Here is a 16,401-nt window from a genome sequence, read left to right as displayed (position 1 = left end):
CAGCAAGTAGCATAAATTCTTCCAATCTCATTTTCTTATTTTGCACAACTATGATGTGCCAGTACTATGCTAAACAACAGGAATACAAAGACTGTTAAGACATGTTCCCTGATCTGAAGAAGCTTACAGTCTAGTGAAAGAGACAGACAAAAAAAGGTTTAAAATCAACAGAAATTTGAGAATAATCATTTTCTCAATGAACAGCTTCTATAGACCATTATTCACTGGCAATTGAGAGGTATTTTATCATATTAAGCCCAAGACTTAAATATAAAAGTGAATAACTCCCCAAGTAAACATTGTCTCTTCAGTAATTGTATATATGTTTTTTGTAAAAAGGATTTAACAGTACTCCAAGAAACCCACGGAACTAATAAGCTGGAAGAAATGACAATAGTAGTATCTTTGGCAAACCACATTTAATAACCTCTTAACCAACAAAAATGTAGGTCCTTCTAATGGGGAAACCTAAACACTGCTAGTACTCCGCAAGAAGGTACTAGAAAAGGCTAATCTGTGCTGTCCAAAACAATGTTATTTAAACTTAATTAAAATCAATACACTTTTAAAAATTAACAATTCAGTCCCTCAATTGCATTAGTGACACTGCAAGTGCTCAACAGCCACATGTGGCTACTGGCTTCCACACTGGACAGCACAGAGAAAAAACATTCCCATCATTTCAGAAAGTTCTACTGCATAGTTTTGAATTAGATTATGGTAGAAAGAATGATATGAAGAAAAATATGTCATATTCTGCAAGTTAATCATTAAAATTCCTCCCATTGTCAAGGAAGTATAATATGTAAACGCAGGTAAGTACAGATCATTGCAGCAGCCAACTGAATAAGGGTAATGAGTAAAAATTTTGAATACCAACAGCATCCTCAACTTATGATTTGGTCAGTCCTATGGCACTGACCTAAGTTAAAAAACTACACAGAAAGCAAGTATTTCTTTCCCTTTTTTTATAAGACAGTCTCGCTCTTGTTGGCCAGGCTGGAGTGCAATGGCCCAACCTCGGCTCACTGCAACCTCCCCCTCCCAGGTTCAAGCAATTCTCTTGCCTCAGCCTCCCGAGCAGCTGGGATTACAGGCACCCGCTACCACACCCAGCTAACTTTTTGCATTTTTAGTAGAGATGGGGTTTCACCATGTTGGCCAGGCTGGTCTCCAATTCCTGACATCAGGTGATCCACCCACCTCAGCCTCCCAATTACAGGCATGAGCCACCACGCCTGGCTGAAGCAAGTATTTCTTTGCCTTTAAAATAGAAGGAAAAAAACTACTGATTTTTTCAGTACCAAGTCTAACAAAGCTCATCATGAGAAAAAACCCAATACTTCAAATAGGACAGCATTTTTATAGGCCAGGGTAATGGTTCACTTATTAACTATAAAATCTTCAGAGAAGTATCACAGACTTTTTAACAAGCACAAGAGGCAAGATCTGTGCTTTCAAAACTGTCTGGAAGACAAGAAGTATCACCAACATAACCCTTGAACTGTCTTGAAATGTCTTTTGTTTCTAACTCCCTGTCTACGTTTATTCTTCCTTTATTCAATAAAGACCTGCCACAAGTGAGTTAAAAAAAAGTCGAGACACAATGGAGAGAGCACTACTATACTTAATCCTAACATCTAAACAAAGGCATTTTAATTTCATTTGCAAAATCAAAGGACTACAAACTATCCACAATCTGAATTAAAACATTTAATACTTTGACCAAAATTTTTATGAAATCAGGTTAAAATTAATGCCAAGAAAACATCTTTGATGTCCAGAAAGGAAATGACTGTTTTACAGCAACAGCTAACAAGAGCAAACAAATACAGAGTTGGACTGAATAACCTATAAAACCTGCAAATATCTAACAGGCTGTACATAACACACAGAAAATTAATGAGAGATTTAAAGTTTCTACACTGAACATCATGGCTATTAAAGACACAACATTCTTTTAACGAATCTCATTTATTTGCTGATCTAATCTGGGAGGGAAATTCAATGTAAAAGAACTTTTGAAATGGACCCCCCTTCCATCCACACCCCAAAAGTTGACTGTTTATTTAGTGTACATTCTGATTTGCTTCCAAGTGCCTTCTCTCCAGTCCATGTTGAGGTGCTTCAAGGATGTGTCGAGATGCATCAAGGAAGAATCCTTCGGACTTGTTACGATGTACCATGTCAATCTGTAGTATAGAGTCATTATAATGTTAATACGGATATCATCCGTAATTTAAAAACTGAATGAGTGTTAGTTCATGCGTGTTAGCCAACTGTTTGAAATGTTTGCTTTTTTAAGATTTCCAAAAAGGCATCTGTTCAAAAATAACATGAAAATCATTATTTGGGTAAAAATGAGCTCTGAAACTTTCTACTGATTTTTTAAGTATGTACTCAAAAACTTCTAGGTAAGGGCAAAGTTCTGTATTACAACAGTCTCGAAAGGATCTCTTACTGCAATCCAAAACGCTGTTATGTGTAACTCTGTTTCTTAGCCCTAAATGTGTTGTAAAATTACTTTTGTGTTTAGGCATATCAGAGCACTAGTACCTAAACACATCCTAGAATACCATACTTTTTGTGCTTTTATTATATACAAGTTTCTCTGCCCACTCACTTCTGCTTGTTTACCTACCTGACCATAATTAATTCAAGGCTGGACTGAGACAGATTTTCTTCCCTTCCTTGATACCGTTCCAGATTTTCCTTATGACAGTTAATATTGCTCCCTCTAGCAGTCCAGTAACAATTCATATCCCTGCTTTGGGATTCATCACACCCTCCCTTATACAGGTTGTTATGTTTGTGTCTGCATCTCCCACTATACTGCAAGCTTGTACATTCATCTTATTATTACCCATAACTAATCCAGTGCAAGTATTAATGTTTGTTTAATTAAGTCAAAGTGTCTCCTTTTTGGGAAAAATCAAAATCACAAACATTAATATGTATTAGTGAGAATTAATAACAAATAACTGAATAGTCATTTTATGAGAGGCAAGGATCATCTGAACTTAGATGAAGAATTCAGTCTACATAATAAAAAAGGATGGCTTACAGCTATCTTAGGAAGTGTTTAACCTTACTAATTAATAAATCAGCTCTGGTGAATAGTAAAATCTAATGCATTTTAGAAAACATTTGCTTCTGTCATAGTTGCTACCAGATGAGATGGTATTCTTCCCTTGAGATCCTTAACATTTTATTTTTAGGTTATAAAACATACAAACCTTTTAGAAATTCTCAAGATTATATTTATTTTACTAATAATACTAAGTCAACTCCTCGTAGTGCCTTTAAAAGTCTTAGTTATTATAGTTATTATACCTTTACATTTAAATGATTTTAGAATGGTCTCATTAACAATAGTTACATTTTGTATTCAAAGGATCACCACTTAAATATCAATGGATTGCCATTTGATTAGGAGATGAATAGCAAAAATTAGAAAACTTTTTGTTTTTTAATTAAACACAGATTTGTAATTTAATTTATTATTTTACTGGTTGACATAAGAGGTACCTATCATTAGGTTTTCTAATATATAAAGGCATATAAAGAGCTATTTGATAGGTATTTAATTCTAATAGAATTAATTACTAATAAGTGAAAAACACCTACAAGCACCAAAATGGAAGAAGTATTTTAAAGAATCTAAAATGTGTTTCAATAATAGAGAAATATAAAAAGATGTCCTTTCCTATTTCTGCTGTAACAAATGGGGAAAAGAAGGCTCATAATCACTATTTCTTAAATAATATTAATAATAGTCAGATCATCATTATCTAATACAGGTAACAGCTTAGTTTCCACAATCTAGTTTAATATTTTTATTTCATATCAACAACTAAAAGTCAGTTTAAAATAAATATAAGTGAGAAAGGATTATTCTACTTGTCTTCATAGCAGTTGCCATAAAATATGCCATAAAATATGGGGACATACCAAAGGGAATAGACACAGGGATGACAAAGGGATGAACAGCAGGTAAAACACTAATTTCTAACTACTTCAGCTTTGTTTCTAAAAAATGATGTCAATTGGTATATAATACTGGGGCAAGGAAGCAAACCTTTTAATATGTTGGGTCTGCTCCTCAACCCCAGGTTTTTTCCATTATAATAAACAAGATGATTTATAGTCTGGATGAATTAGCCTTATTCAGAAAATAGTCCTAAGAAAAACAAATCTACATTAAACTGCTTTCAGGTTTAAAAAAAAAGTTTTCAGTATTTTTTGTTTATGCAAGAGAAGTCAATACACAAATTTATTAACAAAAAAAAAAATTTATTGAAAAATTATGTTTTTTAAGAGACAGGGTCTCACTCGGTTGTCTAGATGGGAGTTGGCATGACCATAGCTCACTGTAACCTCAAACTCCTGAGCTGAAGTGGTCTATCCACCTCAGCCTCCTGAGAAGCTAGGACTGCAAGGCATGTGCTACCACACCCAGCTAACACTTTTACTTTTTGAAGAGATGGAGTCGCACTATGTTGCCCAGGCTGGTCTTGAACTTCTGGCCTCAAGCGATCTTCCTACCTTGGCCTCCCAAAGTGCTGGGATTATAGGCGTGAGCCACCATGCCCAGCCTTTTAAGAAATATTTCTTAAAAGCATATAGCCCTACAAAAATAATGTTGAATAGAACAGACTTACCTTTATATCCAAAATAAAATTTATTTTTCAATGTGTAAATTAAAGTTTCTAAGAAATAGTGAGAGTTATAAATCAAACAGAAAATGATACATAACAAGCAAGAAATGGAAAAATAAGAAAAAGGAGAAAATGGCAATTAAAAAGATGAAACATTCAACATCATGTTAAAATGCCATTACTAGAGACCTGTGATTTTTTACAAAAAAAATCTGAACACAGGATAATCAATCGTCTCTCTTTTCCATTTTAGGTCACATTTATAGAATGGATTACCTTGGAGTGCTGCTCTTTTAACTTCATTATTATACCCGGATCATCTTTTTTGCTAGCCATTAGCAATCTGAACATTTGTTCTCGATACTTGCTCATTATAAGTTCCAAGGCCGACTGATGTTCTTCCAGAGAGGTACGCAATTCTATCAAGAATAATACTGTACTTTATTCCAACTTGAGTTAAAAGTACATAAAATTTTCCACTAAGCAACTTATGAATAGGACATTTTAAAAAGAAAACACAATGCACAAAAATCTAGCCATATAACAATAAGAGACACCAAACGAAGTCCCTTATTAGTTTTTTGAATGAGCATTTTAAGCTCATTTTTTGAGAATCATTTCAACAAAGATGTACTAAAGAGCAATTAAATATCAGCCAAGGCTCTCTCCATATTAATACCAAAGAGCTACAGACCTCAAGAGTCTAGCAGAGAAAACAAGCCTGTGGTTGGTGCAGAGTGGAGTGTCAGTCAAAGAGATTTAAGAGATGTCTGTGGAAAAAAATTGGTGGAAGCTTTGTAGAAGTACAGTGTGAGTTCCCTCAGTTGAAAAGTGAAGGAATGGACCTTCTAAGCAGGGAGGCATGAAAACAGATGATGTGTTTAGGAAGTGATTTGTGTTGGCAAGAGCAAAGAGTTCACGGTGAAGAAAGCTGTGGGAATAAGATAAAAAAAGAAAGGCTGGGAACTGATTTTTAGGGTCCCTGTAAAAGGTAATAAATATATAATGAAAGTTCTTAGGCCGGGCGCCGTGGCTCAAGCCTGTAATCCCAGCACTTTGGGAGGCCGAGATGGGCGGATCACGAAGTCAGGAGATCAAGACCATCCTGGCTAACACGTTGAAACCCCGTCTCTACTAAAAAAAAATACAAAAAACTAGCCGGGCGAGGTGGTGGGCGCCTGTAGTCCCAGCTACTCGGGAGGATGAGGCAGGAGAATGGCGTAAACCTGGGAGGCGGAGCTTGCAGTGAGCTGAGATCTGGCTACTGCACCCCAGCCTGGGCGGCAGAGCCAGACTCCGTCTCAAAAAAAAAAAAGTTCTTAGGCAAAAGAATTACATGATCAGGGCCCGGCGCAGCGGCTCACACCTGTAATCCCAGCACTTTGTGAGGTCGAGGCGGGCGGATAACAAGGTCAGGAGATTGAGACCATCCTGGCTAACACGGTGAAACCCCGTCTCTACTCAAAATACCAAAAATTAGCCGGGCGTGGTGGCGGGCGCCTGTTGTACCAGCGACTTGGGAGGCTGAGGCAGGAGAATGGCGTGAACCCGGGAGGCGGAGCTTGCAGTGAGCTGAGCTAGCACCATGGCACTCCGAAAGAGCAAGACTCCATCTCAAAAAAAAAAAAAAAAAAAAAAGAATTACACGATCAGATTGATTTTTGAAATATCAATCGATGGTTATGTTGAAGACAGATTGGACTGGAAGGGGGAAGAGAGACCGGACTCAGGAAGGTAAGTTTGGACATTTCAGGCAAGAGACTGAGCATCTAATCTGGGGGCCAAAGCAGTGGGACTGCAGAGAATGAAGCTGAGTTATTTCACAGCTAACAACAGCAGTGCTAACTGGATTATTGAGGATGAGAATCTAAGAGGATGTTAAGCAAGGCAGACGTTCAAATGTGGGACAGGATAAAGAGCAATAAATATGATTCAGGAATACAGACTAGAAACGGGATTAATGTCAAAAAGTAACATATCTTGCCTTTGTTTTCTTGTTGCAATTCTCTGATTTGTCTGTTTTCTTGCTGGATTCCCATAACTAATGTGGACCGTGGCCGATGTCTTGCGACTTCATTAAGTTCTTGAATTTCTTCCTGATACTAATGGGGAAAAAAACATGCAGGATGAAAATATCTGCAAATATATATATCTATATATAAATACAAATATATCTGAAATATACATATAAACAAATATCTGATAAGAGCTTAGTATCCAGAATGTATAAAGAACTCTTACAACTCAACAATAAAATGAAAATAACCCCGTTTTTAAAAGTGGCAAAGGATTTGAGTAAACATTTATCTAAAGAAGATATACAAATGGCCAATAAGCACATGACAAGATGCTTAATTAAAATAACTAGTCATTAGGAGAATGCAATTCAATATATCCCACTAGGATGATTATAATGAAAAAGACAATAACAATTGTTGAAGAGGATGTGAAGACATTGCAACCTTCCATACATTGTTGATGGAATGTAAAATGATGTAGCTCAGGGGTGTCCAATCTTTTGGCTTCCCTGAGCACACTGGAAGAAGAATTGTCAGGCCGCACATAAAATACACTAACACTAACAACAGCTGAGGACCTTTTTTTTTAAAAAAAATCTCACAATGTTTTAATAAAGTTTGCAAATTTGTATTGGGCCGCATTCAAAGCCATCCTGGACCATATGCAGCCAGCAAGTCACAGGTCGGACAAGCTTGGTGTAGCTGCTTTGGGAAACAACGTGGCAGATCCTCAAAAAATTTAACAGAGTTATTACGTGACCCATCCATTCTACTTCTACATATATACCCAAGAAAACTGAAAACATATGTCCACACAGAAACTTGTACACAAATATTCATAGCAGCATATATTCTTACCAGCCAAAAAAGTAAAATAATCCAAATGCCTATCAGCTGACGAATGGATAAGCACAATGTGCTGTATCCCTACAATGCAATATTATTTGGCAATAAACAGGAATGAAGTACCGATAATATGCTACAACATAGATGAAACTTAAAAACATTATGTTAAGAAGCCAATCACAAAAAGCTGCATATTTTATCATTTCATTCATATATAATGTCCAGAATAGGCAAATCCATAGAGACAGAAATATTAGTGGTTGCCAGAGACTGAGGAAAGGGGAAACTAGAGAGAGACCACTGATGGATGTAAGGTTTTGTGGTGATGAAAATGTTCTGGAATCAGATAGTGGGTATACTGTACAACCTGCAAATGTGTACTAAAATCCAATGAACTGTACCCTTCAAAAAAGTAAATTTTATGGTATGTGAATATCTTAATAATAATAATAGCACATGTACAAAAGAAATGCAGAAAGACTTTCCATTAAGAAAATGAGAATCTTATTTTACAATTACACTAATTTATTTTCAAGGCATTCTCACGAGACACTTAGTAATATATTCATTATAACACTCCTGGTTCTTAACTTCAGATGTCAAACTCCCTTTTTAACAACTCAATATGTTCACTGAAGTGCCTGAGTCTAGCTGGACAGTTGGTTAGGGATGCAGGTAATCTGTTTAGGGCAACACAGTTGTCAAACCAAATAACTAAACTTGCTCCACTATTTCCAGTAGCTTTGTTAAAAATACTATCCCAGAATTGCTTCCTGTTACAAAACAGATGAGGAGAGTTGGCTGTGAATATACATTCTCCCCCTCTGATTTCTATCATAATGTCAAAGATTTTATAATTTTCTTAAATGACTTGAAAATTTTTACCAGAAGAAGGTTAAAATAGTGTCTAAACTCCGTGGCCCATGGGAATATTCTGTTACACAACAGTAAAAATAGCAAGAAGAAAGCCCTTTTTATGTATTCTTTAATTGGTAGCATTGAATGAAAAAATAAGGCAACAAGTATGCGTATAACAACTGCACAGAGTGTAAATCACATATTACCTTGCATCATTTTCAAAAGCTATTTTGTTGTTAAACAGCATCACCTTAAGTACTTTTATAAAGAAAAATATGAACATTTCCACATTATACAAGACAGAACAAAATGTGTACCAACATTAGTAAAAGGTATTATCTGGTCTTTGTCAAATGTTTCTAGATCTAACAAATACATTTATTTTCTTTCCTTTTTTTTTTTTTTTTTTTTTGAGACGAAGTCTCGCTCTGTCGCCCGGGCTGGAGTGCAGTGGCCTGATCTCAGCTCACTGCAAAGTCCGCCTCCCGGGTTTACGCCATTCTCCTGCCTCAGCCTCCAGAGTAGCTGGGACTACAGGCGCCCACCACCTCGCCCGGCTAGTTTTTTGTATTTTTTAGTAGAGACGGGGTTTCAACATGTTAGCCAGGATGGTCTCGATCTCCTGACCTCGTGATCCGCCTGTCTCGGCCTCCCAAAGTGCTGGGATTACAGGCTTGAGCCACCGCGCCCGGCCAAATTCATTTATTTTCTAAACTCAAATGCGCAACTTTGTCAGCAAAATAAGTGATCAAATCTAGGGTTTAGAAATATATGTCCATGTATGTCACCTGAACACGACAAAATTAAAGTAAATCTGAAATACACAGGTCAAGCTACTTTAAAGTTTTAGAGAATGTTGAAAAAATTAGATACTAATTAGCCAGCAATACATAAATGTCAACGACTGCTTTTGATAAATGGAATGAACAAGAAAAATCAAACCTGTTTCATGGCTTCTACTCGCTTGTTGAGAGCTGTGGTTTGCTCAATCAGAGATTCTGCGGCATCGTCATGATCTCTTAATCTTTCAACAAGAGCTTTAGCATCAGCAAGTGCCTTCTCAATTGTGCAACTCATTTCTAAAGATATATCTATAATTAAAATTAAAATCAAGACTCAAAGTCAACGTATCTATTTTAGTTTCACGTCAACACAGATATGCTTCTTAAGACACATTTGTTACAGTATTGTTCACTGTCCAGGGAGGAAAAAACACCTAAGAACACTGTGGTTTTGCCTCTGTCAGGATGGTACAAACTTGAAAGTAAATTTACACTGTTACAAAAAAATTAGAACACAGTTAAAAGATTTACAGACGGAACTAGAGTATATTTAAAACACTCAGAACTTACAGTGGGGAAAAAAGTACATGTCCAGTGAATATAATGTTATATAGAAATTTGCCCTTTAAGAGGGCATTCCCTGTCTTGTCACTTTTGAGAAAGATCATTTGGTTCGTTGTTCTGTATTCTGGGGTAAGTGACCACCAGATCTCTGACTGTAAGAATGCTTCCTAACCTCTGCTTGGTCAGGGCACTTGAGACACTGTTCACAAACACTGCTGACCAGCCAAAGTAGCCTCAATGTGTCATGCTACATCAAAGTCTTAACCTCCTCTTGGAAGAACTTTTACTTCTTACATAAAGTTGCATTATAATTCTAACATTTGCATCTTCCTTAGTAAATTGCAAAAAAAAAGTTTTGACTTAGGACAAAACTGGTAATTACAAGAAACTTCCAATATGTTAAAATCAGTAAGTAATATGTTTAAGAGTAGCTGAAAAAATTATGAGACAAAAGATGAAACAGTCAATTGTCAGCTTCTTCAACTGGTATGCAGAAACCTCAAACAAAATTTTAATAATTTTAAACAGTCTCTTTCCAAAACTTAAGTTTCTTCTGAAACTTACCCCCCTTGAAATCTTTTATCTTTCTTTTTTTTCAATTTGAAACGGAGTCTCGCTCTGTTGACCAGGCTGGAGTGCAATGGCATGATCTCAGCTCACTGCAAGCTCTGCCTCCCAGGTTCACGCCATTCTCCTGCCTCAGCCTCCCGAGTAGCTGGGGGGACTACAGGCACCCACCACACCTGGCTAATTTTTTTTTATTTTTAATAGAGACAGGGTTTCACCATGTTACCCAGATGGTCTCGATCTCCTGACCTCATGATCTGCCCACCTTGGGCCCCCCAAAGTGTTGGGATTACAGGCGTGAGCCACCATGCCCGGCTGAAATCTTTTATCTTTCTACTAAGTTTTACCTAACTTTCAATACAAGCCATCCTTTCTTCCGAGTTTTCTCAAAAAATAAAATCACACTAAATTACCAGGCCAGAAGCCAGGTCTACAGAAGTTAAATTAAAACTTTGGTGTAGATCCAAGTGAAGGGTTACAAACAAAGATTTTCATTAACTTTAGTAAAACAGCGATTTGCCACAGAATTCAGGACTCTGTTATATAACACTGCCCTGGACTATAGATCTGTACTAGTTCAATTAATGATTATCCCCTCCAATACACACACACACACACACACACACACACACACACACACACACACACACAAAGCAAGAAGTAGAAAAGAGAAGATTTAAATAACTCAACAGTATAAAATATTTCATAAAACATATTAGGCAATTTCAGAAGACTTTCTCCTGTTATTTAAATCACCAATTTAGAAAATGTCCAATATATGACCAGACATTTCCATGGAGCCTTAGGAAGTAAACAAGCTGGAAATTAATATAACTTCTGGCTCTCTAGAGAAAACAACCACAAGATTTGTCTTGTAAGATTCAGGAGGTTTAGATAAGGATACTCGAAAATATGACAAGTAAAGGGCCATTAAAGGAACCAATATTGTCTGATACTGGCTAATACCCAAAAGGACAACTACCCAAAATCTATCCAAAGATGCTGCTCTGAGAGAGCCATTAGCGCCCAACAATACTCTGTACTTCCTCTAAATTTCCAAAGGGAATTATCTAAAATTGTAGATAGACAACTTTCTTACTTGTTAAGAAAGTTAACATAAATGGGTTAAATGGACATCACTACAACTCCATTAATCCCATTACTATAGAACATCAGATCCTTCTGAGTAAGCTTTTAAAGCTGTCTGTAAAGCAAAATTAAAAAAAAAAAAAAAAAAGGACGGGCGCTGACTTGTAATAAGAAAAATGAAATAACCAAAAAAAAGGTTTTATAGTAAAAATAATAGGTTGTAACAGATGGTGAAAATAATAAAAGACAAATCTGAAATTCTACAACAAATTATAAAAGATTTGAGAGAAAATAAAGTTTATCTTGGTTTAATATAACTCAAGTAATAGAACTCTCTAACGGTCCTAATCTGTAAACGATATTGCTGGGACCACTACAAGAAGAACCCTTCTTTATTCACTAAAGCGTAACATCTACAAATGCAATAGATAGGATCTGTTTCCAAAAAAAATGCAGTAAGGTCCTATATATGATCAGATAGCTAGACAGCCCTCAGTCTAGACAGTCTTCCTACATAATGATAGATCTTTTTGAGTACAAAAATAGTACACTGTGTTCTGGGAGCATTAACACCATGACATAAAAAACCCCACCTGCCTATTATATTGCGTACCTTAAGCTGGGTGCAGTGGCTCACTCAGCACTTTGGGAGGTCGAGGAGGGCAGATCACTTGAAGTCAGGAGTTCGAGACCAGCCTGGCCAACATGGCACCATCTCTACTAAAAATACAAAAATTACCTGGGTGTGGGGGCACACACCTATAATCCCAGCTACTCCGGAGGCTGAGGCAAGAAAATCGCTTCAACCTGGGAGGCAGAGGTTGCGATGAGCCAAAATTGCGCCACTGCACTACAGCTTGGGCAACAGAGACTCTGTCTCAATAGATAAATAAATACATACATACATACAAAAATTAGCCAGGCTTGGTGGGGGGTGCCTGTAATCCCAGCTATTTGGGAGGCTGAGGCAGGAGAATCGCTTAAACCTGGGAGGCGGAAGTTGCAGCGAGCCATAGCACCACTGCACTCCAGCCTGGGCCACAGAGTGAGGAGCCGTCTCAAAAAACAAAAAACAAAAAAAAAAAAAAAAAAAGAAAAAAGAAAGAAATCGTATACCTTAATTCAGTAGCTAAGGTTTAGCTTCCCTGCCTCAGAGCAATTATAAACCTCAACTGAATTAATAAAAGCATCTTCAGAGGTTATCCTAGGTCTTTAAACCTCATGTTATCATGCATAGTAAATCCCTGTTGCTAAAGGAAACCACCCAAAATTTCTGTCACTTGAGTAATTATGAAATATTGTTACTCTCTCTTTTTCATATTACCATCCACTGGTGTAACAGTGTTAATTCAGCAACCTTTACCTACTGCAAGGAAAATCTCATGATTGTGATTCCATAACTCAAGAAGTATTCAAGTCCAAAACAAAACTTTTGAATTTTCTAGTACCAAATCCTGACTTTACTGTTTGTTAACGGGTTTTATCTTAAAAACAAAAATCAGCAATATCAGGCTTGATATGCAACAGGTACATCAGTTACTGTGGTAAAATTCAATTTCTTACCAGAAGCTAGATTGATCAAGTGACTTAACTGTAGTCCACTAAGATAGAGCAACTAACTAAAAGTAAATATATACACGAATAGCTGATATGCTTTTAGAATAATTCACTTATCTGAAATGCTGCAAAGAAGAGGTTCCTCCGATATCCTTTAAAAAACAATACATCAACTACTTGATGGCTTGATGGTAGCTGCCTCATATAACTGCTATCATAAAGGTAGAAACAATATTGTAGATACCATAGAAATACCTTAAAGTTCATTACTAGAAGCGGGATGCTTTGACTAAACATCGTTACGCAAAGGCCTCATATGAAACTGTAAAATAAATCCATTAAGAAGTTCAAAGATTCCATGACAGATACACAAAATTTGGCCTGTCAATTTTCAAAAGAACCATATGACCATCAAGTTGTTAAGATCCATGAAGATAAAAACTGTCACAATCAGAATGGCTACTTGATAGTACCACATAACACCTCAAACAGGGCCAGGCGTGGTGGCTCACTCCTGTAATCCCAGCACTTTGGCAGGCTGAGGCAGGTGGATCACCTGAGGTCAGGAGTTCGAGACCAGCCTGACCAATATGATGAAACCCCATCTCTACTAAAAATACAAAAATTAGCTGGTGTGGTGGCATGTGCCTGTAATCCCAGCTACTCAGGAAGCTGAGATAGTAGAATCTCTTGAACCCGGGAGGTGGAGGTTGCAGTGAGCCGAGATCGCGCCATTGCACTAGCCTGGGCAACAAGTGCAAAACTCCATCTCAAACAAAACAAAACCTCAAATAGATACTACTCTATGAAACATTTCATTTAAGTAGAAAAAAAATGGCCACAATATTAAACACAGATGGGAAAACTTACCTTGCATAGCATAGGATACTGGTCAATTCATGTTTCATTTGTAAATAAATTTAATCTGGAAAAATTGTAGGCCAGGTGTGGTGGTGCATGCCTGTAATCCCAGCACTTTGGGAGACCGAGGTGGGTGGATCACCTGAGGTCAGGAGTTTGCGACCAGCCTGACTAACATGATGAAACCCCGTCTCTACTAAATACAAAAAAATTAGCAGGGTGTGGTGGCACAAGCCTGTAATCCGAGCTACTTGGGAGGCTGAGAAAGGAGAATCGCTTGTACTTGGGAGGTGGAGGTTGCAATGAGCTGAGATCACACCATTGCACTCCAGCCTGGGCAACAAGAACAAAACTCCGTCTCAAAATAAAAAAAGAAAAACTGTAATGGTGAATCAAAGACTAAAACCATTCCTAAACAACTTTCTGAACATCTCTAAGATTTTATAGAGTTGCCTCTATGGTTTAGAAATATTTATTATTTTTTTTTAAATTTTAATTATTTTTAGAGATGAGGTCTTGCTGTCACCCACGCTGGAACTCCTGGACTCCAAAGACCCTCCACTTCAGTCTCCTGAGCAGCTGAGACTACAGGTGCATGCCACCATGCCGGGCAATATTGTTAAATATACTAGTATGTTTATGTTATGAATCCCTTAGAAGAATCCCCTATTGAAAAGACACAATATTCACACACTAAAATACTATATTTTGTGTATTCTCCCAAGGGCATTCTAACTTGTCATCCAATAATATAAAAACATATTTAACTGCAATAGTTGAAACTTATACATTTCGACGATATAACACTTTGCTTCTTTCTAAGAAACCTTGTCTTCATCGTTCCCAGTCCTCAGGAAACCCCACATAGGAGTTTCCAACAAGATCTAAGTCCAGACACATTGTCATCACATTTCTGAAAACTAAAGACAAAGAAACAATCTGGAAAGCAGCCACAGAAAAATGATACATTACTCATACAGAACAATTTGAGTAACTGTAGGTTTCCCATCAGAAATGAAGGCCAGTAAAAAGTAGAACAACACTTTCAAAATGCTGAAAGAACAGACCTTTCAACCCAAAACTCTATATCCAGCAAAAATGTTTCATATATGAAGGTAAAATAAAAATCACTCAGCTGAAGAGAAAGAAGAATTTATTTCCAGTAGACTTATTATAAAGAATAATCTTCAGTTAGAAGCAAAGCGTTGTCAGAAGGAAACTTAGAACATCAAGAACAAAGGGAGACCAACAGAAATTATAAATATCTGGGTAAATATTTTCCTCTTAGTTCTTTTAAACATCTAATGTTTAAAAACAAGAATTATAATATTTATCTAATGAGATTTTTAATTTATGCAGGGAAATATATAACTACAACAAAAAGGGAGGAGCCTAAAAAGGCTTTTATAGTGATCAGATTTCTACATTTCACTGGAAGTTGTAAAAATAACAATTTTATGTAGACTTAAAAATTTACATATATTGTAATTCCTAAGAAATCCCTAAAATAACTGTACAGAGATAATAGTCAAAACTACAATAGGTTAATTGAAATGAATTAAAAAGTGTTCAATAACCCAAAAGACAGAGAAAAGGCAAAACAAAGGAATATCAAAGGAACAAAAAGAAAACAAATGGTAAGACGGCAGAACTAAATCCAAACATGCTAATAATTTCACGAAATATAAATGTCCTCAACACATGGATTAAGATAGATGATCAGAATTTTAAAAGAGGATCCAACTATGCATTATTTATATGAAATTCACTTTAAACATGATATGGGTAGGTTAAAAGTAAAAGGACAGGCTGGGCGTAGTGGCTCACACTTTGAGAGGCTGAGATCGGAGGATCGCCTGAGCCCAGGAATTCAAGACCAGCCTGGGCAACATGGCAAAACCCTGTCTCTACAAAAAATTTAAAAATCATCTGAGTTTGGTGGCACATGCCTGTAGTCTCAGCTACTTGGAACGGTGAGGGTGCAGTCAACCCTGGCTGTGCCACTGCATTCCTGCCTGGGTGACACAGTGAGACCTTGTCTCCAAAAAAAAAAAGTTAAAAGGATGGAAAATAGGATATATTATACTAGTCAAAAGAAAACCAGAGGGCTAACAACATGAAAACATGCTCAACATAACTAGCCATCACTGAAATGCAATTCAAAACCACAATGAGATATACCTACTAAGATGGCTATAATAGAAACGATAGAAGTACTGGCTAGGACATAAAGAACGTGAAATGGTATAGCCACTCTGGAAAAGTCTGACAGTTACTCAAAAGGTTAAACATGTGATCCAACAATTCCACTCCTAGGTACACACCAAGAAAATGAAAGTATGTCAACGCAAAAAACTGTACGTGAATGTTCACAGCATTATTCAACTGATAAATGAATAAATACGATGTGTTCATACAGTGGAATATTTGGCAAAAAAAAAAAAAAAAAAAAGGTAGGGGGGAATAATGTCCTGAAACAGGCTACAACATAGATGAAAACTGAAAAAATTATGCTAAGTGAAAGAAGTCAGTCACAAAGACAATGTATGACGCCATTTATATAGTGTCCAAAAGAGGCAAATCTAGAGGCTGAAAGTAGAT

General features: G+C 36.7%; 1 protein-coding gene across 3 annotated transcripts in view; it reads right to left on the bottom strand.

The window, feature by feature from the left end:
• The window catches only part of FGFR1OP2 (FGFR1 oncogene partner 2), a 29,421-nt gene that overhangs the window by 3,922 nt on the left and 9,098 nt on the right, over positions 1–16,401 (bottom strand). Inside the window, exons 2-5 of one of the 3 annotated variants that reach the window (XM_010379856.2) lie at positions 9,323–9,471; positions 6,643–6,760; positions 4,935–5,077; positions 2,079–2,192 (exon numbers count right to left, since the gene is read on the bottom strand). In XM_010379856.2, the coding sequence (XP_010378158.1) occupies positions 2,079–2,192; positions 4,935–5,077; positions 6,643–6,760; positions 9,323–9,457 (510 nt within the window). In that variant the 5' untranslated portion in view covers positions 9,458–9,471. The remainder of the gene's footprint in view (positions 1–2,078; positions 2,193–4,934; positions 5,078–6,642; positions 6,761–9,322; positions 9,472–16,401) is intronic. The other 2 variants (XM_010379857.2, XM_010379858.2) reach the window with 2 other exon arrangements.

Source organism: Rhinopithecus roxellana, chromosome 10, assembly GCF_007565055.1.
Source record: "Rhinopithecus roxellana isolate Shanxi Qingling chromosome 10, ASM756505v1, whole genome shotgun sequence".
NCBI lineage: Eukaryota > Metazoa > Chordata > Mammalia > Primates > Cercopithecidae > Rhinopithecus > Rhinopithecus roxellana.
This window is presented reverse-complemented; position numbering and strand designations above follow the sequence as displayed.